The following is a 24316-nucleotide window of genomic DNA, read 5'->3' as shown; positions in this document are numbered from 1 at the left end:
AGGCCATTAAGTCAATTTGGCTAATAATTTTGTTACCAGCGTATCAAAAATAAAATGATCGTTCTGAAAAATGTTAGCGAATATGCCATAAATGACTATATCATGAAAGCGAAGTTTCATTCTATAATTCTGAGGTCCAAGTGATTATTTTATGCAAATACGTTTTACCCATAAAATTCCATAAAATCAAATTTGACGTTACCCACGTATCAACTGTTACCCACGAGTCCAGCAAATATAATTGCCATAACTTAAATTAACATTTAATGACTTTGGACACTGAATTTAGTTTGACAAGCGCTTAAAATTGTAAATCGCAAAAAAATACGTTCACCGCTTTAAAAAAGAATCTCTGACGGTTTAAACTTTTGTTACCAGCGAATCCCGAATAGATGCTAACCTTGAAAAATAAGGAGATCGTTTATTTTAAGTTTAAATCAGCACATATTCAAGCCATGGGTATGCTATAATTTTGACAGTACTTACAGTTTATACACCTAAGAAACGCAAACCCCAAGCGGTACTATAGTACTTATAGCTTTACCCACAATTGGCGTTACCCACGAATCCAAGGATTTACTCGTAAATTATATGTTTCTTATGCATCTTAACATTTTGAAAACATGCGAAATAGGTTCTAAAATAGTCCTGTTTAATAGCGTCCTCTTGAAGGTATACTGAAGCTGTATCATGAGGTTTTGATTGATTATCCTAAATTACCATTTTTTTTTTAAATGCAATTGGTTAGAGAAACGGGAATCATTGAAACACAATGGAGGAATAACCGCATGGTGGTTTCCAACCTTCTGTAATATTTTCTATTTTGCCGCTTACCAATACATACCTTCAAATATGTGTTATACCCACGAACATTTTGGTTACCCACGAATCCCTACTTAAATTATAGTTAACAATGTATTGATAGTGTTTTAGTTCATAGGAACTGTCAAACACGAGTTAATAGAATATTGCTGCATGCAAATATGGAATGATTTTACTAAAATAATAATATAAAACTGTTTGCTCTGTCTATTTGAATTTGGCAACTTCATTATTCTCAAAATTTTTATACCCAAAATGCCATAATGATCCATTCTAAATATTCCATGTAGTCTGTAGTTTGATTAAAATTCATTTTAGTGCCATTGCAGCCTGAATTATTGACATACGGAAAAGTATTTTTTATTTTTATTAAAAAAAATTAATAGGAATTGCTATTTTCTAGATGCTGTTACCCACGAATCCATCCGAGATCCTCATCCTGCGACGAGATACAAAATCTAACTTTACATTTATATGAAGCATTTATTCTAATCTTTCGAAATAATAGACTTTATATAACAATGTATTGATAGTGTTTTAGTTCATAGGAACTGTCAAACACGAGTTAATAGAATATTGCTGCATGAAAATATGGAATGATTTTACTAAAATAATAATATAAAACTGTTTGCTCTGTCTATTTGAATTTGGCAACTTCATTATTCTCAAAATTTTTATACCCAAAATGCCATAATGATCCATTCTAAATATTCCATGTAGTCTGTAGTTTGATTAAAATTCATTTTAGTGCCATTGCAGCCTGAATTATTGACATACGGAAAAGTATTTTTTATTTTTATTTTATAAATTAATAGGAATTGCTATTTTCTAGATGCTGTTACCCACGAATCCATCCGAGATCCTCATCCTCTGACGAGATACAAAATCTAACTTTACATTTATATGAAGCATTTATTCTAATCTTTCGAAATAATACAGTAATGTTAAATGATAGCCACTTTGGAAAGAGTTCGAAGAATTGACACAATCTTAACTGTACACCTGGTTCTTTCTTAAAATTTGTAATAACCAAAATATTTCTTTGTAGATATATGTAATAAAATTCTATTTTACGTTCAAAGTCTTCACCGATTTCTAGTGTATATGAGTCACACATAAAATATTGAAAGATATTAAAGAAAGTGACATTTTATGGCGTACAACAGGTGAAAAATGCTTGAATTCGTGGGTAACATGCATATGCGCATTTAACACTTTATTTGGTCTAGCAAGAAAAGTTATTTTTCAATCCGATGGCACTTCCATCTGATGATTCACTAGACATGATCGTCTCATTTGATAAGTCTAGAATTGAAAAGGAAAACATTTTCAAAATGGCCCCAGAGAGAATTTTGGCCCGCTTTGGCTGGAATTGACCATATACTTTCACAGAGAAATTATCTTACACTTCCCACAATGCATTTCTTCCTTATACTGATTTGGTATTCAGTGCAACATGGGTCAATTACATTTGCATGTTAATTTTATTACACAGATGTATGGATCCAGTTCCAATTGTAGACACAGAAATGGACATGATCTTATTGCTTTATAACGCACATCGATCTAATGTTGAAATATGGGATGAGCTTGCTGATGAAATACTCACTACTGAGCTTAAAGTTATAAAGGTATCTCATATAAACAGTAATTATTATTACATATTACTTTTGATGCGCAGAATGATGAGTCCGCAAGCAACAATAGACACAGTAGTCGACATGATCCTACTGGTTTATAATGTCCATCCATCCCATGTTAACTTCTTTGATGAGCTTGTTGATGAAACATTCACTACCAAGCTGATGGCTATAAAGGTAAGCCATGCAGTTTGGTAGATGTATCTCATGATTTTTTACCATATTTTGATGCACAGACTAATGAATCCGGTTCCAATAGTATAGACACGGTAGTCGACGTAACTAATCCCATTTGAAATTCACACTGTGTGGAAGATTAAGGTCATGTAATCTTGTTACTGAGGGTGGGTCATTTTGTAAAGTGTACAAATCAAAATTGCTTCATCTATATTGTCCCGGTCTTAATATCTTGTCACGTAAATGCAAAGACACAAAACTCCACAAAGAGTTGTTAGACACAGGTGATGGAACAATCATCTCTAATGAATATGCTAGAATATGGCGTATGCGTGGTGTGAGATATGCGTGAGTTAGACAAGTGTATAAAACACCATCAATGACTTAAGCAGCTTATAGAATAAAACTGTATATGGCCAAAACATTAATAATATGTCTCAACGCTGGCGAAGAAAATAAAACTAAAATTGCTGATTTCTCTGAGATAAATGCACACCACAACCAATGTACGCGCCAGCTTTATGAAACCGATAATTTGGATGAAAAGTTCAAATCCGCAAATATCTTTTCTGTGATCATAAATTCTCCTTAACTCTACATAAGATGCACCCTGTTAATACCCATAAATGATATTAATTTGAATTTCTGTTACTCTTTATTAAAGAGTTTTGATTTAGGTTTAACTTGGACAGAACCACAAGATTTGACACATTCAATACAACTCATCAAACCAAGGGCATCACTATATGGTCCAGGTACAGTATAGCTTTATTGAATCATGAAGCAATACAATTCATCAAGCCAAGGCCATCACTCTATGCTCCAGGTACATAGCTTTATTGAATCATGAAGCAATACAACTCATCAAGCCAAGGCAATCACTCTATGCTCCAGGTACAGTATAGCTTTATTGAATCATGAAACAATACAACTCATCAAGCCAAGGCCATCACTCTATGCTCCAGGTACATAGCTTTATTGAATCATGAAGCAATACAACTCATCAAGCCAAGGCAATCACTCTATGCTCCAGGTACAGTATAGCTTTATTGAATCATGAAACAATACAACTCATCAAGCCAAGGCCATCACTCTATGCTCCAGGTACATAGCTTTATTAAATCATGAAGCTATACAACTCATGAAGCCAAGGCCATCACTCTATGCTCCAGGTACATAGCTTTATTGAATCATGAAGCAATACAACTCATCAAGCCAAGGCCATGACTCTGTGCTCCAGATACAGTATAGCTTTATTGAATCATGAAGCAATACAACTCATCAAGCCAAGGGCATCACTCTATGGTCCAGGTACATAGCTTTATTGAATCATGAAGCAATACAACTCATCAAGCCAAGGCAATCACTCTATGCTCCAGGTACAGTATAGCTGTATTGAATCATGAAACAATACAACTCATCAAGCCAAGGCCACCACTCTATGCTCCAGGTACATAGCTTTATTGAATCATGAAGCTATACAACTCATGAAGCCAAGGCCATCACTCTATGCTCCAGGTACAGTATAGCTTTTTTGAATCATGAAGCAATACAACTCATCAAGCCAAGGGCATCACTCTATGGTCCAGGTACATAGCTTTATTGAATCATGAAGCAATACAACTCATCAAGCCAAGGCAATCACTCTATGCTCCAGGTACATAGCTTTATTGAATCATGAAGCTATACAACTCATGAAGCCAAGGCCTTCACTCTATGCTCCAGGTACAGTATAGCTTTTTTGAATCATGAAGCAATACAACTCATCAAGCCAAGGCCATGACTCTGTGCTCCAGATACAGTATAGCTTTATTGAATCATGAAGCAATACAACTCATCAAGCCAAGGGCATCACTCTATGGTCCAGGTACGGTATAGCTTTATTGAATCATGAAGCAATACAACTCATCAAGCCAAGGCCTTCACTCTATGCTCCAGGTACAGTATTGCTTTATTGAATCATGAAACAATACAACTCATAAAGCCAAGGCTATCACTATATGCTCCAGGTACAGTATAGCTTTATTGAATCATGAAACAATACAACTCATCAAGCCAAGGCCATCACTCTATGCTCCAGCTACAGTATAGCTTTATTGAATCATGAAACAATACAACTCATCAAGCCAAGGCCATCACTCTATGCTCCAGGTACAGTATAGCTTTATTGAATCATGAAGCAATACAACTCATCAAGCCAAGGCCATCACTCTATGCTCCAGGTACATAGCATTATTGAATCATGAAGCTATACAACTCACGAAGCCAAGGCCATCACTCTATTCTCCAGGTACAGTATAGCTTTTTTGAATCATGAAGCAATACAACTCATAAGCCAAGGCCATCACTCTATGCTCCAGGTACAGTATAGCTTTATTGAATCATGAAGCAATACAACTCATCAAGCCAAGGCCATCACTCTATGCTCCAGGTACAGTATAGCTTTATTGAATCATGAAGCAATACAACTCATCAAGCCAAGGCCATCACTCTATGCTCCAGGTACATATAGCTTTATTGAATCATGAAGCTATACAACTCATGAAGCCAAGGCCATCACTCTATTCTCCAGGTACAGTATAGCTTTTTTGAATCATGAAGCAATACAACTCATCAAGCCAAGGCCATGACTCTGTGCTCCAGATACAGTATAGCTTTATTAAATCATGAAGCAATACAACTCATCAAGCCAAGGCTATCACTCTATGCTCCAGGTACATAGCTTTATTGAATCATGAAGCTATACAACTTGTGAAGCCAAGGCCATCACTCTATTCTCCAGGTACAGTATAGCTTTATTGAATCATGAAGCAATACAACTCATCAAGCTAAGGCCATTACTCTATGCTCCAGGTACATAGCTTTATTGAATTAAAAAGCAATACAACTTATCAAGCCAAGGGCATCACTCTATTCTCCAGGTACAGTATAGCTTTATTGAATCATGAAGCAATACAACTAATGAAGCCAAGGCCATCACTCTATGCTCCAGGTACAGTATAGCTTTATTGAATCATGAAGCAATATAGCTCATCAAGCCAAGGCTATCACTCTATGCTCCAGGTACAGTATAGCGTTATTGAATAATGAAGCAACACAACTCATCAAGCCAAGGCCAACACTATATGCTCCATACAGTATAGTTTTATTGAATCATGAAGCAATATAGCTCATCATGCCAAGGACATTGCTCTATGCTCCATCAGGTACAGTGCAGCCCTAATTTGCCGTCATAAAGAATATGTGATACCTTAGTTACTGGTTCATGCTTAGTTTGCACATCAACCAGAGTAATCAATGCTCCATTGTCTTTAAACTATGTATTTGGTGCTTGAGGAGTTAGAACACACAAAGTTTGATATTTGTGACGAAAGGATATAAATGGCGAAGATAATGAAATCTGTTGATGTTCAGAAACAAAGACAGTTAAATCGAGTTAACTTGCAATTCTTTGAACAAAAAACTTGTTGCAAAAGTCTGGGAGCTGATCTTGGCTGCAAATGTTTATTATGGTATGTTTAGGGTGTCCGCTATTTAGACAATGATAACTGCAAGCTATATGTTTTGAAGTAAATACTAATTATGTGAAAGCGGATGGGTTTGTTTTCGGCCAAGGTAATTTTCTGAGGTAGTGCAAGCTCAAAAAATACTGAGGCCCAACACAAACCCGACGATTTCATGTAAGGAACATAAAATAGATGGTTTCAAAGTTATTATTGTCATTTATTACCACCATTTTACAATTTTTTTTGCTTAAAAGACTTGAAAATGTATCTTCCGTTCACTGTTTTAATGCTCCTTTATTATGCAATCAACAAGTACGCAGTGGAGATTGTGCATGCTTCTTTACGCGTTAAGAAACAATATGCAAATGCGGGTACCGTTATTTGTTTGTGAGATTAGAACAATTGCGTACTTTGCAGTCAATTGTGAGATATGCGCATGCATTGCGAATATTCATGACGTTATGAATTTGTCCCTGAGTTGTTTGGTTTATGGAATGATTGCAGTGGTCAGTGACAATCTGTAAAGTGTTCACATTCTAAATCACCAAGTTTTTTTCTTCTTTGTAGGTCCTGGGCATGGCATTCAGATGAAATCAGGCAGACTCATAGTGCCCGGTAGATTTTGGTCAAGGGTGACTGACTCAAAACAAATAGGTATGCAGCCCCGGGGTATGCAGCACATAGAAGGAGAATCAGACAGTATGTAGAGGGGGGACAAAACAGCAAATGTAGGCATTGGAAGTAGGTAAAGTTTGATAGCCAAAAATTACCCCAGTTCCAAGGCCCACAGATGTGCTAAATCTGCCAAACAACATGAATCAATGGGAATACAAAAAGTGCACTAGAAATTCTGAACAGCAGACAAGGAGGTGTTCCCTGCAGCTTTCTGCAGCTTCGCCACACAGCAGGCATGGGGTCAATGTTAAATTGGTTGAACTTTTCCCGGTTTCCTTGCAAGTTGCATGTACCGGTCAGAAATTGTGCTTTTTGTTGGATGGGTCTAGCTAACATGTTACAGGGGAAGACTTTGTGTTTTAGTCAGACTTAGTACTCAGATTTAAACCAAAATGCTAGAGCACAAAATATTAAGGGTCATGCATCATTCAATGGGAGCTTTTAAGTTTCAAGTGAATAAAAGCACTGTGGCTGCGTAAGCGGGTGCTTGGCTGGGGACGGATGTGAATTGGTAAATAGGAATGGGCCCAAACGATATATTTACCGACTTGGGTGTGCAAGAAAGCAGCATGCACTACATGAATGTACATTACACTAGGCTGAGCAAAAACCCAGAAAATGCTGGTTTTAGTCCAGGTTTCTCCAGGCTATAGCGCATATTAGCCCAGGTTGACCCAGCAAGGATTGATTTTCAAGAGTGATTTAGGACCTGGGCTAATATGGGCTAGCCTGGAGCAACCTGGGCTAAAACCAGCATTTTCTGGGTTTTCGCTCTACCTAGTGTTATAATTACTCTTCCCTACTTTTCTTCTCTGTTCAAAATATGTCAATTCATTAATTTTCTGCCATTTTTCATTTTGATTATTGAGCCCAGTCACATTTCTCACAATCATATTTATACATGTACCTTACATTTTGCAGCTTTTAAAAATGGGACATTCCCTCAATCCAATGTGATATACAGTGATGATCACGGTAATACATGGCATCCAGGAGGCAGCCTTGGCTATAGGGAAGATACAAATGGCATTGCGATATTTAGTAGTGAATCAATAGTAAGTTATTGCAGGATGCTGTATTGAGACTGAAAATCACACTGAAACTGAACAGTAATGCTGAAATACAATAGATAATACCACTGGAATAGCATTGAAAAAGTGTCTTTTGTTATATGTCTCATCACACTGAAAAATCAACCGCAAAACTTCTAAAAATGAGTGGTCATTCGTTCATCCAACTGAAATGGTCCTAAACACACCAAAATGCATTGGACCATGCTATTGTTATGAAAAATAATCCGTTGACAATAGCCACACTGAAAATACCCAGAGCAATACTGACTGAAAATGATATTAGAGCAAAGTTGAAAATGGTTTTTCAGTCTGATTTTCAGTGTCAAAATTTCAGGGCTACTCGGTATACAGACCACAAAAGAATTAAGGTACATCCTCAACAAAGACAAAATATTCAAACTTTAAACCAGCAACCATTACCTGTATGTACCCTTAAGCTCTGATTTAAGACCTCATTTGTTGAAGATAGTTGAGAAATATAAAAGAAACAGTTATCTAAAAACCAAGGAAGGAACAAAATCAGAAGCTGCACATTGATGTTCTAATCAAATCTGCGTGTTTCTACTGGGGAACGGTTGGCGGGTAATGCGGTTTAGTTTAGAGTGTTACCGGTTAATGTGCTCAGTGGAAACAGATCGGTTCAGAGTGATGCGGTATGGACACCCGGCAACCGTGATCCACCTCATGAGGTAGACCATGCGGTGTGACACCCGGTATTTCTGCCAGTAGAAACACAATGGTTAACGGTTGCTGGGTATTGAACTTATTTTATGCATATTTTATGTATCACATCGTGACCTTAAAAGCAGCTTGGGGGTCTTGAAAACATTTTCAGTACTTCCGGTACACACCACAACCCTTATTTTAAGCATCAGTAGAAACGTGCTGGTTGTTTCCTGAATCGGATTGTCGATTACCAGGTAATACCGGGTAAAAATACAGAGTGCTCAGTGTAAACACGCAGAAAGAAAAGCATGGTGCTAGTTCTCTTTTTCAAGAACACTTTTTGTATCAATTTGCTTCCTTAGAATTTTGGATCATTGTGTCTGATTTCAACAAATGAGGTCTTGAATCAGAGCTAAAGGGTACAGGGATTGACTGCTGATTTTAATTTTGACATTATTTTCCTTTGTTTAGGATATGCAGGTGTGAACATAACTGGTACCTTAATTCTTTTGTGTCTATACATTGCACTACAGGTGATAAGTGCCGTTCTCAAGATCCCTTTTTTCAAACTCCTTTTTCATTCTGGAGACTTGGCGCCAAGCATTTTTTTTCATTCCATTCCTGAGGTTCATGTGACAACCATATGAAGATCCTGGACACTTTTGGCAAAATTTTCCTTTAAAAAAATTAAATACCCCAAATTAGCTCCAAATTTAGTTTAGTTTTGGAGACCTCGTTTTATTTCCGAACCCTGCATTTTTGAAATATGGCGTACCAAAAAGCAATTTATCCACCCATTTAAGACTTTGTATAATGCATGATTTTTTTTATTTTTGAAAAAAAAAGTAAAATTGGTTCAAATACAAAGGTGTACCTGCACGCTGTGCCCTATAGGACACAAACCATTTTTGTTTTTGTTTGTTGACTATTTATAGCCTTAGGAATGAATGAACTGGTAACCAACTCAAAATGATGGAATTTTAAACTGGACAATATAATGAAATCCCAGTCAGGGCACAACCCAACTGAAAAAGAGAAGGAAATGTGCCGGCATGGGATTTGAACCCACAAACGTCCATTTATTTTGCCTCATATGTACTGTACATGAATTTCTTTCCTTTAAACAGGTAGTAGAGCTTGACAATAAACTCTGTATAAATGCAAGGACACTACATCCGGATCAGCCTCGTATTTTGTCATTCAGTAATGACAAGGGCGCAAGTTTCGGTACGCCTAAGCTGGAGGGGTCATTAGAAGAACCAGGATATTACATAAATGACACAGCATTTTGGACTAATCATACCAACACTCTGCAGGGACCATTCTTATTGGAAGATAAAATCACAAGTCCAGCATTTGTCGGTGGATGTCAGGTATGTATTGTTCCGGGCTATCTGTGACTCAAATTTCATAAGAAAAACCTGTTTTGCCAAAAATTTGCAAAAACTGGCAAAAACCTGTTTTTTTGAAACCATGCTGCTAGTTATGGAGTCCCGTCGTCAGGTGTGGCTCTGACTTCTTTAAGACTGTTGATGTCAGAGACACATCTGACAAAAGCTTGATAACTTTTTCAATTCTGATGGTGTTATCATTGAGACCTTCTTGCTTGTTGTTGATTCCCATCGTCAGGTGTGGCACTGACTTTTTCAAGACTGATGAAGTCAGAGACGACATACCTGATGAAAACATGAAAGGATTCACTCTAAAGAGAACCATACCAATGTAAAACCACTGGTGGTGAAACCTGTTCCCCACCAGCTTACTCTGTATTTGTAGCTCCAGAACTCCTCTTTTGCGTTGATGCCATACACTCAAGAACTTATCTTGTCTTGCCCTCTGTTAATCTTATCTTGTCTAGCCCTCTTTTAATCATATCTTTCAGGTATATTTTAGGTATATTTATTAAAAACACTCAAATAGCAGCCAAAATGGCTGAATTGCATGGTGATTTACAATAATTACAATCAAATTTATATAAAGGAATGCAAATAATAATAAAATACATTAAAAAAAACTTGAATTATTGCACTTGTCTTGCCCTCTTGTAATCTTATCTTGTCTTGCCCTCTTTTATCTTGTCTAGCCCCTCTTTTAACCTTATCTCGTCTAGCCCTCTTTTAATCTTGTCTTGTCTTGCCCTCTTGTAATCTTATCTTGTCTAGCCCTCTTGATCTTATCTTGTCTAGCCCTCTTTTAATCTTATCTTGTCTTGCCCTCTTTTGATCTTATCCTATCTAGCCCTCTTGTAATCTTACCTTGTCTAGCCCTCTTGTAATCTTATCTTGCCCTCTTATAATCTTATCTTGTCTAGCCCTCTTTTAATCTTAATTATCTTGTCTTGCCCTCTTATAATCTTATCTTGTTTAGCCCTCTTTTAATCTTATCTTGTCTTGCCCTCTTTTAATCTTATCTCGTCTAGCCCTCTTGTAATCTTATCTTGTCTAGCCCTCTTTTGATCTTATCTTGTCTAGCCCTCTATTAATCTTATCTTGTCTAGCCCTCTATTAATCTTATCTTGTCTTGCCCTCTTTTAATCTTATCTTGTCTATCCCTCTTTTAATCTTATCTTGTCTAGCCCTCTTTTGATCTTATCTTGTCTTGCCTTTTTTAATCTTATCTTGTCTAGCCCTCTTTTAATCTTATCTTGTCTTGCCCTCTTGTAATCTTATCTTGTCTTGCCCTCTTTTAATCTTATCTTGTCTAGCCCTCTTCTAATCTTATCTTGTGCAGCCCTCTTGATCTTATCTTGTTTAGCCCTCTTTTAATCTTATCTTGTCTTGCCCTATTTTAATCTTATCTTGTCTTGCCCCTCTTTTAATCTTATCTTGTCTACCCTTCTTTTAATCTTATCTTGTCTTGCCCTCTTTTAATCTTAGGCCGTGTAAAATTAATATTTTGGTTCTCGTCCCCTCCCTCCTCAATTTCTGGGATTTGTCAGATTTTTTTTTGATTTTTAGATTTTTCAATTTTTTAGACTTTGGAATGATTTATGAAATCTTCATACATATAAATAAGTTTATTAGAGAACAAGCATCACTTCCAAGTCTTTTTGTGGTACTCTAGGGGTTTATCCTCAGAATCTCACATTTGAAAAAAAAAAAAAAAAAAAAAAAGGGCCTCATCGTTTCCTCGAGCACTGTTGGAGAAGACCGAAAACTACTGACAATGCTAATTTTACATTGGAAAAAAAAACAAAAAAACAAAACACCTCCCTCCCTCATCAATTCATGAAAATCCTCTGGGACGAGAACCAAAACATTAATTTTATACGGCCTATCTTGTCTAGCCCTCTTTTAATCTTATCTTGTCTCGCCCTCTTTTATTCTTACCTTGTCTTGTCCTCTTTTAATGTTATCTTGTATATCCCTCTTAATCTTATATTGTCTAGCCCTCTTTTAATCATATCTTGTCTTGCCCTCTTATAATCTGATCTTGTCTAGCCCTCTTTTAATCTGATCTTGTCTAGCCCTCTTTTAATCTGATCTTGTCTAGCCCTCTTTTAATCTTAATTATCTTGTCTTGCCCTCTTATAATCTTATCTTGTTTAGCACTCTATTAATCTTATCTTGTCTTGCCCTCTTTTAATCTTATCTCGTCTAGCCCTCTTGTAATCTTATTTTGTCTAGCCCTCTTTTGATCTTATCTTGTCTAGCCCTCTATTAATCTTATCTTGTCTTGCCCTCTTTTAATCTTATCTTGTCTATCCCTCTTTTAATCTTATCTTGTCTAGCCCTCTATTAATCTTATCTTGTCTTGCCCTCTTTTAATCTTATCTTGTCTATCCCTCTTTTGATCTTATCTTGTCTTGCCCTATTTTAATCTTATCTTGTCTAGCCCTCTTTTAATCATATCTTGTCTAGCCCTCTTTTGATCTTATCTTGTCTAGCCCTCTTTTAATCTTATCTTGTCTTGCCCTCTTTTAATCTTATATTGTCTAGCCCTCTTTTAATCTGATCTTGTCTAGCCCTCTTTTAATCTGATCTTGTCTAGCCCTCTTTTAATCATATCTTGTCTAGCCCTCTTTTGATCTTATCTTGTCTAGCCCTCTTGTAATCTTATCTTGTCTTGCCCTCTTCTAATCTTGTCTGGCCCTCATTTGATCTTATCTATATGATGGTTTTACCTTTGTGATATCATTTGACTCTCCGCTATGGGCTTGTGGTATATGTTTCTAATATAATTCTGGCATTATGTATCATGTATTTTGGAAGTTGCGAAATATATCGCTCAAATTTTCTTATTTTCTTTATTTATATTCACATAGGCCAGCATGATAGGTTTTACAGCCCCACAGCCACTTTCACCATCCAACACATGGGTCGTCTTTTCTAACCCAGCATCATTTAAAACCAGACGAAACATGGCAGTGAAGATCAGCAAAGATGGCTGCCGAACGTGGAGCAAGCCATGGGTTATCCACGCAAATGCTAGTGCCTACTCAGACTTGGCCTATTTTGAGACCTGGGACTCAGATGCTGGAGTCTATTCACCAAATATTGCAATTCTATACGAAGCTGGAAAAGAAAATTCGTACGAATCAATTCAATTTAAAATGTTTAGCTTGGAAAGGATGTTGCAAGGAATAGCGCTAGCGCAATCATCACCATTTTCTTCAGGATCAAATTTCTTATGAGGACCAAAACCGAAAGTATTGCAGCAGTACTAAACTGAATTTATACTCCATCGCTGAGCGGTTGGTATTTGACCAATGAGGAAACACACTTTTCCCAATGCAACAAAAAGCGTGTTAGCTCATTGGCTTGAAACCAATTGCTCAGCGATGGAGAATGAATTCACTGTCTAGTCCATCGGGTACAAAGGGCAGCACATTTTAAATTAAGATCAAAGCAAAAATATGGAGGGAAAAAACAATAAACTACATAAGAAAATCATCATCACAAAACTCCCGATCTTAAAATCAATTACGCTAGACCGTTGGTGTTTTCAGTATATGATAGCCTAATGTTTGTATTTGTAATATTTCACAAATTTCCTGTTAAAGGCGCTGTATTTATTTATTTATTTATTTATTTATTTATTTATTTATTTATTTATTTATTTATTTATTTAATATGTACATGAACAAAAATTACACACAGGATTACTTCAATACTGTACTCTAAACACATGTCAGTAACCAAGCAGTTGTCCAACTGACACAACAGTAAAATGAACTGACACAGAATAGCTTCCGGGATCACAATCACAGGCGAATAATTGGAACCCAGCCAAAGAAATCTGTTGCGCTGTGAATGTGGTCCAGGAAGGTGTTGCATGTCAGTGCATTTTGCTGTTGTGTTAGTTGGACAACTGTTTGGTTACTGACCAGTGTTTAGAGCAGAGCATTGAAGTAATCCTGTGTGCAATTTTTGTTCATTTTTATGGACAGGATTTTAAGATATGACCTTGTGAAAAATTTTAAGTTTCTTTTTGAGGCTAGTTTATATTTGTACAGCTTGATAAATTGTTTTAAATCTTTAGATATTTGGGCAATTCCAAGCAACATCATTCCGCAATGCGAAGTTTGCACATGAATTCTTTTTAATGCAGCAGCCATTTAGGTAGGTGAATAGTATGATGGAAACTATTTTTGGTAAGTGAAAGATTAAGGTGGGAGAAACTTTTCCAAACGACCCTAATTTGCATATGCAAACTTTGCGTTGTGGAATGATGCTTGGAATTGCCCATTTAAGCTACTCATTGTATTGTATATTATATATTCTCCTATATTCACTATTAACTCATTACGCTGAAAATCACACTGATATCTGAAATGAACACTGCCAATTTACATATTAGAAAGCACCACTGAAATTGCACTGAAATAGTTCTTTATAATTTTAACCGTGTCCTGAATATAAAGCAGTCAATATTTGTTTTATATACAGAATGGATGTACGTTGATGTTGCGATTGCGTAGTACAGCGAATCCTCTCGTTTTTCAACAGCTACGCATCGCGATTTTGTTTGAGATAGGCCGAGCGACTCAGGCTAAGCATACCATGACTATCATATGAGATACACACAGAGTTTCTATATTCTACACATTATTACGATTTGTGCATGCTCTAGTACCCCATATGATGTTTCTATTACAAGAAAATCGATTTGTTTTCAGGTAAAACCAGGGTTTTGTTTCCAGTACACTCACTCGAAAAGCAGTACACTAATTAGCGGGGCCTTGCAGCTTGCTGTGGATATCTTTTACTGCATTTCAAAAGTAAAGATTTTGAAATCCAATGTAAAAATTGTGATATATTTAATTTTGAGAATTACAATTCTACTTTATAGGTATAAAGGAACACGTTTAGCCCATTCAGTTAAGTTCCAGGTGCAAGCCCTATAACACAATGCATATATAAACTTTCTTTATCTGTGTCAATAATAGAATATTGATTTCAACGGAGTATTGAGCTGTATGGAAAAAATATTTATAATACAGGGTGTTGACACACCGGATAATCTGGATCACTATGAACACACTCTAAGTGTTGCTGTGACAAATGCTTATTACTTTTCTTCTTCTTATATATACGTGCATACCGTACCTCAAATTGAGTATTGTCGCACGGGCTTAACGTGCACAGTTTACCATGCACGATCCTGGAACCTAGGATTGATTGCAGATATCAGAACCGGGGATGGTCCCCCTTCTCTTTTCGAATAGCTCTGACACTTAACATGCACAGGGTTTGACTCTTCATGTACACGGGACCAACGGCTTTATGTGACTTCCGAATCACGGACGTCACACCTATGGTCACACATCCACTTATATCTGCACATGCTAAGCAGTGTATATGGGGGCGAGAAGAAATTCTACAATTAAATTCTGTGATATAACTGAACTTAATTGAAGGATTCCCGACCATAAAGGAACTTTTTGGGAGGGAAGAGAATTTTCACCAAAGGCAAGCCCAAGGCTCTTGCCGATCGTTTCTCCCGGCCCGGGCGACAGCGCAACGCCTTAACCGCTCGGACATCTCGGCCATCTCGCCCTCTTTTGATGTGTACCAATCGTAAATCTCCTTAGTGAAATGGAATTTACAATACATCGTAACTTGCAATGAAATTTGATACCTGGGATGTGTCGTAACTATGAGTGAAACACACCCCAGGTGCATAATATTATATGAAGCAAGGTGGCGTTTGGCCCTATGGTTTTGAAACTATAAAACTAAACTAAACTAAATTACCTAAGCGTAAGAATGGATGGTTTATTATATGCTGCTGAATAAATATTTATTATGTTTTGATAAAGCTTCTGGACTGTTGATGTCATTATATTTGATGTTATGTATTTTGTGATAAACAGGGACTTTGTACTTTGTAAATTCTAGCAAAGACAGATGAGTTCTGTGGTGATCTGTCCACTCCCATAGTACATTCTTCACGGTGAGTTTTCTTAATGGCTCACAGAGATCACTCAAGTGTGGCAGGAACTTTCTGAGATAGTTTACAATCCCAGTAGACGCTGTATTCCTTTAACATCAGTTGGCAGAGGCATCTCTCCAACTGCTCTAATCTTCTCAGGATCAGGTTTCAATCCATCTTTGGATATTATATGGCCAATGAATGGCACTTCTTCCATTCCAAGCTTGGCCTTATCTTTGTTGATCTTCAAGCCGACTTCTTGGCATCGCTTCATGAGTTCCCTGAGATTCTCATTGTGATTTTGTACTGCTTCTTCTTTTGTCTCTCCAACTCCAAATATCAACATATCATCTGCTATGGACTCGACGCCTTTCAGCCCTGCAAGTGCTTGCTGTTGGCGTCTTGTGTACTCTTCTGGTGCGCTTTTCAGCCCAAATGGCATGCGCAGCCAGCGATATCTGCCATAAGGAGTATTGAAACATGTTAACTTTGAACTAGCTTCATCTAGTTCAACATGCCAAAACCCATTTCTTGTGTCAAGTACGCTGAATACTTTTGCTTGATGGAGTTCAGGAAGAATTTCTTCTATTGTAGTCATATGATGATGGCCCGATTCAAGTCTTTCGGGTCTATGCAGATGCGCAATTTTCCTGATGGTTTCCTGACTGCTACCATGCTTGTAACCCAATCTGTAGGCTCAGTTTCTTGAATGATTATCTTGCGCTGTACCATGTCATCAAGATCTGTCTTGAGTTGTTCTTTGACTGCAACTGGTACCCGCCGTGCTGCATGGACTACTGGTGTGACTGTTTTATCAATCTCTATATGATACTTGCCAGGTAATTTTCCAGTACCATCAAACACATCTTTCCCCTTTTGGGAAGATTGAACAATCCTGTTGCTGCAACTAATATTGATCAAGTTGTATTGGCAGCAATATGTCCATTCATTAGAGTTTTTGTTATTCTATGAGAGTCTTTTTTCTCCTTAATCAAGTTTCAGTGCCTTTTTATTTTTATTTTTTTTAAACTTTCAAACAAAGAAATTAGATTTTAAACAAAGAGAACTGGATGGATTATCCAAAACTCTGTACTGGGTTACAGGGTGTTATTTTTCCCTATTGCTTGAACTCCAACACTGAAGGCACTTTCATTTGAACAATTATCAAGAGTTCCTCTTCTTTCTTCCATGGAACGCTAGAACCGAGATCACATGTTGTATATATGAGGATTTGTTACTGTATTGCATGTAGGTTAACCTGGATGTTGATTCTTTGAATAAACACAAATTCCAAAACTTGCAACTTGTGAAAACATATTTACATAAATTCACTGAAAGTTTGTCAAAGTTCATAAAGTCTGTTCAGACATCACATGAGTCCGTTTAAGCAGGCAAATTGTTTTCACTAAATTTGACTCTGTGCAAAGTATAGAGATGTGAAACACATATTATTGTTGGTAGTCCTGCAAATATGCTGGTGGTTTCACCATCCTGCCAGATCTGGTTCTCACCGGTGGTGCTGCTGCTCTGGTGCTGTCTTGTTGACCTGTAGCTGGTTGAACTGGTTGGTTCACTGGTGCTGGTGCTGCTGCTGGTGGTTGACCTAGTGGTTCATCATCATCATCAATTGGATCAACATGCTGGTAAGTCTTCTTCAAATGCTTTCTGTTTCTTTTCAGATTTCTGCCATTTGACAGCTTTACCACATACGATCGGTAAGGTAATCTTTTGAAAATCATACCCTTACTTGACCACTGCTTGTTTTGAAAGTCATAAATGAGAACATGATCTCCTAACTGAAGTGGTTTGAGATCTTAAGCGTTTTGATTGTAGTAATCAGCTTGCTTCTGCTTGTTTTCATTGATCTTTCTTGAGACTCCTTTTGCCACTCTTGGAGATAGTAGCTTTTTAGTAGTTGGTAGGCGAGTCTTTGTTCTCCTACTCATTAGTTTCTGCACTGGACTAAATCCATCTTGGCCTGGTGTGTTTCTGAAGTCTAACATGGCTAGATACGGATCTTTATTATCTGCTTTTGCTTTCTTCAACAGTCTGTTCTGACTGCGTTTTCTGACTTCCCATTGCTCTGGGGATATCCTGGAGATGACGTTGTATGCTGAAACTTCCATTTCCTGGCGAATTCTTGGAATTGTTCACTGGTAAATTGTGTGCCATTATCAGATATTACAGTATCAGGTATCCCTTGTCTTGAGAAGTGCATCTTGACTTTGGAAATTACTGTCTCTGATCTCATGTCAGGTAGATAATCTATCTCCCAGTAGTTGGAAAAATAGTCTACTGTGATCAAATAGTTGCGATCATCAAGGTGGAAAATGTCCATTCCGACTTTTGCCCATGGTCTGCCTGGGACATCATGTGGATGTAGTGTTTCCTTCTGTTGCTGATCAGAGTATCTTCTACACACATCACATTGTTCAACATAGTCTTTGATCTGTGCTGTCATCCCTGGCCAATACATGCTTTCGCGTGCTCTTGACAGGCATGCTTGTATGCCTTGATGGGAAGCATGAATATTCTCCACCATTCTTCTGCGTGCTGCTGGAGGTACTACAAGTCTTTCTCCCTTGTAGATTAGATCTTTCTGCACAGTTTCGGATGCCCAAAGGGGAAAGATGTGGTGATATCTGATTTAGGCTATTACGTTTGGCAACTGACTCACGTCGTTCGGGCTGGCAACCCGTTCCAAGATGGCAGCGCCCTGTGTCAATAAATGTTGATTATTGCTACGTAGATTGCAAGTGTTATGAATCACTTATTTGCCTCCGAACCCCAGCATAAGAATAAGACAAGTTCCAAACCAAACATATTCCCACGTGGGGTTCAAGCTGAACTCTCTCTTTCTCTTCCCCGGCCCCTTCCTTACTCTCTTTCTCTCCCTCTTCTCTCACTCTCTTTCCCTGTATCATTTATTTATTTATTTTTATTTATTTATTTACATAACTGGCTAAAATACATCAAAAATACACATACAAAGCATGTCATAAAATAAAAATTATAAAAGATTGTCCCGGTAGGCTAGCCAGGAGGAGCCAGGAGCGTGAACACTATCACCCAAGGGGTGTGACCCTCCAACCCACCGAGACAAGTGAACTCAAAACATAAATATTAAGTATTAAATATTGCACATTTAGAATAAGTTACATATTACACATTACACATATTTCATCAACAATAACATAAAATTTAGGAGTCCAGCTCCAGCTCTTGCATAGTCATTTCAATAAAATGTGTTTTAATTTGGCTTTTGAATGGCCTCATATTTTTATACAAAATCAACTGATCCCTGATGGACACTGGAAGTGCATTCCAAAGACGGGGAAAATTGACACTGATGGTATATTTAAAACTATCGGTTTTTGGGGTGATGTGATTGTTAAAAAGCAAATTGTCAAGATGGCGAATGTTTACAGTCCAGTTGCTGAAATGAAAGACATAAGAATTTGAATTTGAAATACACTGGCAAGCAAAACAAATAGATAAATATTTCCTCCTGTTATTAAGATCCATAAGATTGAGTTGTTGAAGACGCTCCCTGTAAGATTGATCCCCCCTTCTCTGACCCAAAATAAATCTTGATGCCCTCCTTTGAATAAGTTCCAAATTATTAATGTGATTTTTACGATATACAAACCAAACTGGTGAACAAAACTCTATGACCGGTAAAACAAGAGAACGATAAAGTGTGAGCAGGATGTTTTGATTTTGTTTACCAACAACGGTCCTGAGGAAGCCTATGAGTCTATTGCACTTTTTTGTAACATTGGACACATGTTCATTCCAAGAGAGGTCAGAAGATACCTGAACCCCAAGGAGACGTAAACTAGAAGCTTCTGAAAGCTGGGTATTTGAAACATAATAAACTGGTGAAGGTTTCTTTCTGCGACGACAAATACACATAACTTGACATTTCAGAGGATTTAACTGAAGAGCATTGTTTTCCGACCACCAATCGAGTGTATTCAAATCATTTTGGAGAATAGCAACATCAGAATCATTGTTAATTGTGCGGAAATAAAACTATCATCAGCATATTGATTAACTTTGGAATTTAAATGCAGATGAAGATCATTGGTGTAAATGTTAAAAAGAAGTGTCCCCAAGACTGATCCCTGGGGCACACCAGATAAAACCGTAACAAAATCAGACATATGGCCACGAAAAACAATTCTTTGCTTGCGGTTTAAAATAAAAGAGGAGATCCAGTTCAAAAGTGGACCTCTAAAACCATACGTGCGGTGGAGTTTTTCTAAAAGAACTGCATGAGAGATGGAATCAAAAGCACGACTGTAGTCAACATAAATTAAATCAACTCGCGGAGTCGGGCTTGTGCGACGGTCCAGGATCTTATTCCATTCGCAGACAGCCTCACTCAGGGCAGTGGTGCACGATTTACCCGGAGAGAAACCATGCTGGTCTGAATACAAAAGGCAATTATTCAAAAGGTGACTGCGAATATGGTCGGAAACAATGCTCTCCAACATTTTAACAACAATGGATGTGAGAGCAATCGGGCGATAGTTTTTAAGATCACACCGATTACCTTTTTTTATATACAGGGACAACATTTGCTGTCTTCCAACAAGAAGGAAGAGTACCACTGGAAATAGACATGTTAAAAATACGAGTAAGAACAGGGCTGATGGAATAAGCACACAATTTTAACATACGACAAGATATAGCATCAGGGCCAACTGCTTGATTTTTTAAGCACCATGCCATTAGATATAATAATGTGACTTATGGTAGGAACATCAAGTACAGGTGATGTTATCTCTCTGACATTGGAATTGGTGAAATAACTAGCAAACAGTTGGTTGAAGCCATTAGCTATAACAGAGGATTTGATGACTGGGCACCATCAATAACAAAAGAACGAGAATCTGGTTCAGCACGTTGGGATCGAACAAAAGACCAAAAGCTCTTCAAATTATCATTCTTTGCAAATTTGGCTTCCCAGTGGGAACTATAAGCCTGTTTTTGGCATAAGAGAATTGATTATTTAAAGTACAGTACGCATCCCAGTCGGTTTGGTTCCCAGTGCGCTTAGCTCTGTGGTACGCTTTTTGTTTTTTGGTACTCATGCGCTTGAGATCTCTTGAGAACCAAGGTTCTCGCTTTCTCCTTCACCACTCCCCTATATCATCATTTGGTTTGATTTATTCCGGGTATTTATTGATAATCCAGGCAAATATACATACAAAAACGGATTCCCTATAATAGCGAAATAAATTACTTTAAAGTGGGTCTCCGATAACTCTGCTCCGTTGACGAAAAATATAAATATTTTTATAAGAAACGATTAAAAAAACCCCACACAACATAATGCTGATAAAGGTACATACAACTCCGCAATTTGCGCAAAAAAGAAAACAAACTAAAGACAATTTCACTGGAGACATCATTAGGTAAGGTGGACCATAACCTAGGGAATGCGACAAAGAGGGAATTATGGAAAGAGTCAGTTCAGCTGCGTTGACTGCTTGTCTGGAGGAAAGATTATTAAGCTTGATATAGTCAGCGCAGCTAATTATTCCACAGACATCCAACAGCAAACATATTGCGAAGATAATCAAAACGAGAATTAAAGAATGTTGAGAATCTCAACGGTCTTAATCAAAACGAGAAAGAATGTTGGGAATCTCAAGGGTCTGGAGCCTTGTGCTGTTAAGAGGGCATAGACTGCCAGGGACCAGGAAAACAGTATCTGGTGAACCTTCTCTGGACCCCTTACAGCTTTTTTTTTTTTTTTTTTTTGCAGGGGTTCAATTGCTATTCAACTATTGGTTCTCATCAAAAGCAGGCTTTTGATTTCCGCAAAATATTGAGAAAATCAGGCAAAATAATACGGCTGTCACCACCTTCTCCTCATGTACCTGGCCTTAATAATTGTTTGCAGTTTTTCTGACAGACCATGCATGTCGCTTTCACTACCCTTTCACAACAATGCTCAAACTTAAAACTAGAACTAAAAGTCCATGGGTTTCCATTCGTGATCGTACAGTAAATTGACAGCAAAAATGAAAACTTTACCAGTCCTTTAGAATTATATTTTTGGATTAATGAGATTAGAAAATCACATTTCCGTTGCAAGTAAAGGAACTGGGTAAAATATGACACAACATGTGATCTGAGACTTGAAAGCTTACGAGAACCAATTTTGGTTCTCGTAGTTGTAATCCAGCGAGAACCTTCAGAAGAACCAGTCTCAGGTTCTCGCCGGATTTGAATCCATGTTTTGACCTTTTCTGTTAGGAGCCCAAACTGGAGCACGGTACTCCAGGATAGGTCTCACCAGAGCAAAGAAAAGCTTCTTCATGGTATCCGGATCATTGGATCCAACCGTTCTTTGGGTGAAGCCAATCAAACGTTGGGCCTTAATAGTGATAGTACGTGTCAACATAAGGTTTAAGACAAGACAACGAGACAACGCCGAGGTGCTTGTGCGTAGAAACTGTTTCAAGAGGGATATCACCCATGTGATATCTAACGGAAAGAGGACGATGGGATCTGGTAATGTGCATTACCACACATTTAACAGCATAAGGGGAAGTCTATTGATGGTACTCCACGTCCTGATTGCATCTAAGTCACACACCGACATCGCCTGGCTAATAATTATTTGGTGCAGCAGAGACATTAAAATGAATACACGGGATCGATACACGTAAATTGCTATGCACGATTTTGATATCAGACGAAAATCTTCGGAAACTGGGTTAGAAAATGATGAATATCTCCCGTAAATGAATTTTTCTCAAGAAACCAGATGTGGTCTCATACACTTGAAAATACGTGTTGAACAGATATGATAGTCGTTAGCGTGCGCTTTGAAAATTGGCCGTGCGCTATGAACTCAAAATTTGACCAAAACTCTAATTTTATATTGCGTTGGTCCTGTGTCAGAGCTGTATGGACTACAGCGCGCAGCAGGCTATAGCGGCACTCACTCAAGTGGAGACAGTATAACCATTGACCGCAATGTCGTATAAAAGCTTACTCACACAGCGAGAAATCAACTACCCCTTCTATTGTCAGTAGCCTTAGTCAGGTCACTTCGCTAATTATATACATCTCATAAGGTCCGAATAAAATAGCCATGGGTGGCTGTGGATTCATCCTACCATGGCGATTTCTACCGTGAAGATATCGGGGCGATGTCACTGTGAGTCATCCTGAAGAATGTCTTCATCCTGGAGAGATGTAATAGGTCTATAAAGTACCGTGTCGTCGGCAGATGATGAAACAAAACAGGGAAGATCACGAACATGGATATTGAAAAGTAGGGGGCCAAGAATGGAGCCATATGGGACCCCAGACCTAACGAATCCAATCGGAGAATTTACCAAGGTATGGCACCCTTTGGATTATATTATGAAGGTACGAGGTGAACCATTTAAGCATTTGACCACATTATACCATATCCATGAAGCTGAGACAGAAGAAGACTATGGCTGACCTTGTCAAAGTCTTTGGACCAATTAAGGAACACAGCATCAATTCTAGGAGAGCGTACGTCCAGAATGGACGCCCATCATAGCATATGGTGAGAAGCAAGGACCGAAACCATGTTGACCCTCTGCGACTAGACCATGCAGTATCAGGTGCGACTGCAATCTATTGGCAACAATCCTCTCCATAACTTTTCCAACTGTAGAGCACAGAGATATGGGCCGGTATTTTTTTTAATCAATTGCTTCAATGTACGTTACTTGGTTCTGGTGCTGAATCTAGTTATGTGCTTTACGCATGCGTAAGTGTTGTTAATCTTGTTAAAAGCGTCCAGTGGAAACATCTTATCTCTGATGGATTCTAACCGATTCACGCGGAATAGCCTAAAAAAATTGTAAGTACGTTAGCCATGATACATGCAGTTTTCATTGCATAATATCTATAAAGTATTCACAGAAAAGTTCCCGGGAAAAGTTACAGTACTTTTTAATCGATACTTTTGGAAATATTTTATTGGAACACATTGTTAGTTAAAAATGCTGAAAGGATATATACGAACGTTGTAAGGCACTATCAGTGATTAGCTGTGATTGGGTAATCATGGTAAATCAGAAAATAAGCAAATAAGAATTTGTCTTTGATATAATATATATATTTATGCTTGTATCTGTTTTTTTGCGCCTTGGATTAGATTCAATTTTCTAGATAAATGGCGCATTATAAATGGTTATTTTTTATTATCATTATTTATTGTTTATTATATCTCACCTATGTAACATTTTCCAAACATCTTAGTCCCGATTAAAAATGCAGGTTAACTCCTTGGTTCATCACCTGTGTAATGGTATGCTGATGATGCAACTTGTGTACTTCATAAGCGGTAGGTATGGTCGGCCATTACTGGGTCCCCGCAGCA

The 24316-nt window shown here is 37.7% G+C and overlaps 1 protein-coding gene across 2 annotated transcripts in view; it reads left to right on the top strand.

Moving 5' to 3' along the window:
* The window catches only part of LOC140138725 (sialidase-3-like), a 31412-nt gene extending 15592 nt beyond the window's left edge, over positions 1 to 15820 (top strand). The window contains exons 5-10 of one of the 2 annotated variants that reach the window (XM_072160483.1): positions 2504 to 2639; positions 3304 to 3394; positions 6713 to 6799; positions 7742 to 7875; positions 9687 to 9932; positions 12824 to 15820. In XM_072160483.1, coding sequence (XP_072016584.1) covers positions 2504 to 2639; positions 3304 to 3394; positions 6713 to 6799; positions 7742 to 7875; positions 9687 to 9932; positions 12824 to 13192 — 1063 coding nt within the window. In that variant the 3' untranslated portion in view covers positions 13193 to 15820. Of the gene's footprint in view, positions 1 to 2317; positions 2454 to 2503; positions 2640 to 3303; positions 3395 to 6712; positions 6800 to 7741; positions 7876 to 9686; positions 9933 to 12823 lie in introns of both variants that reach the window. The other variant, XM_072160482.1, reaches the window with a different exon arrangement.
* The last annotated feature ends 8496 nt before the right edge of the window (positions 15821 to 24316 follow it).

The sequence above is a fragment of the Amphiura filiformis genome, chromosome 18 (assembly GCF_039555335.1).
Source record: "Amphiura filiformis chromosome 18, Afil_fr2py, whole genome shotgun sequence".
Classification (NCBI taxonomy): domain Eukaryota; kingdom Metazoa; phylum Echinodermata; class Ophiuroidea; order Amphilepidida; family Amphiuridae; genus Amphiura; species Amphiura filiformis.
Note: the sequence above shows the minus strand (reverse complement) of the source record. Positions and strands in the feature narration are given on the sequence as shown.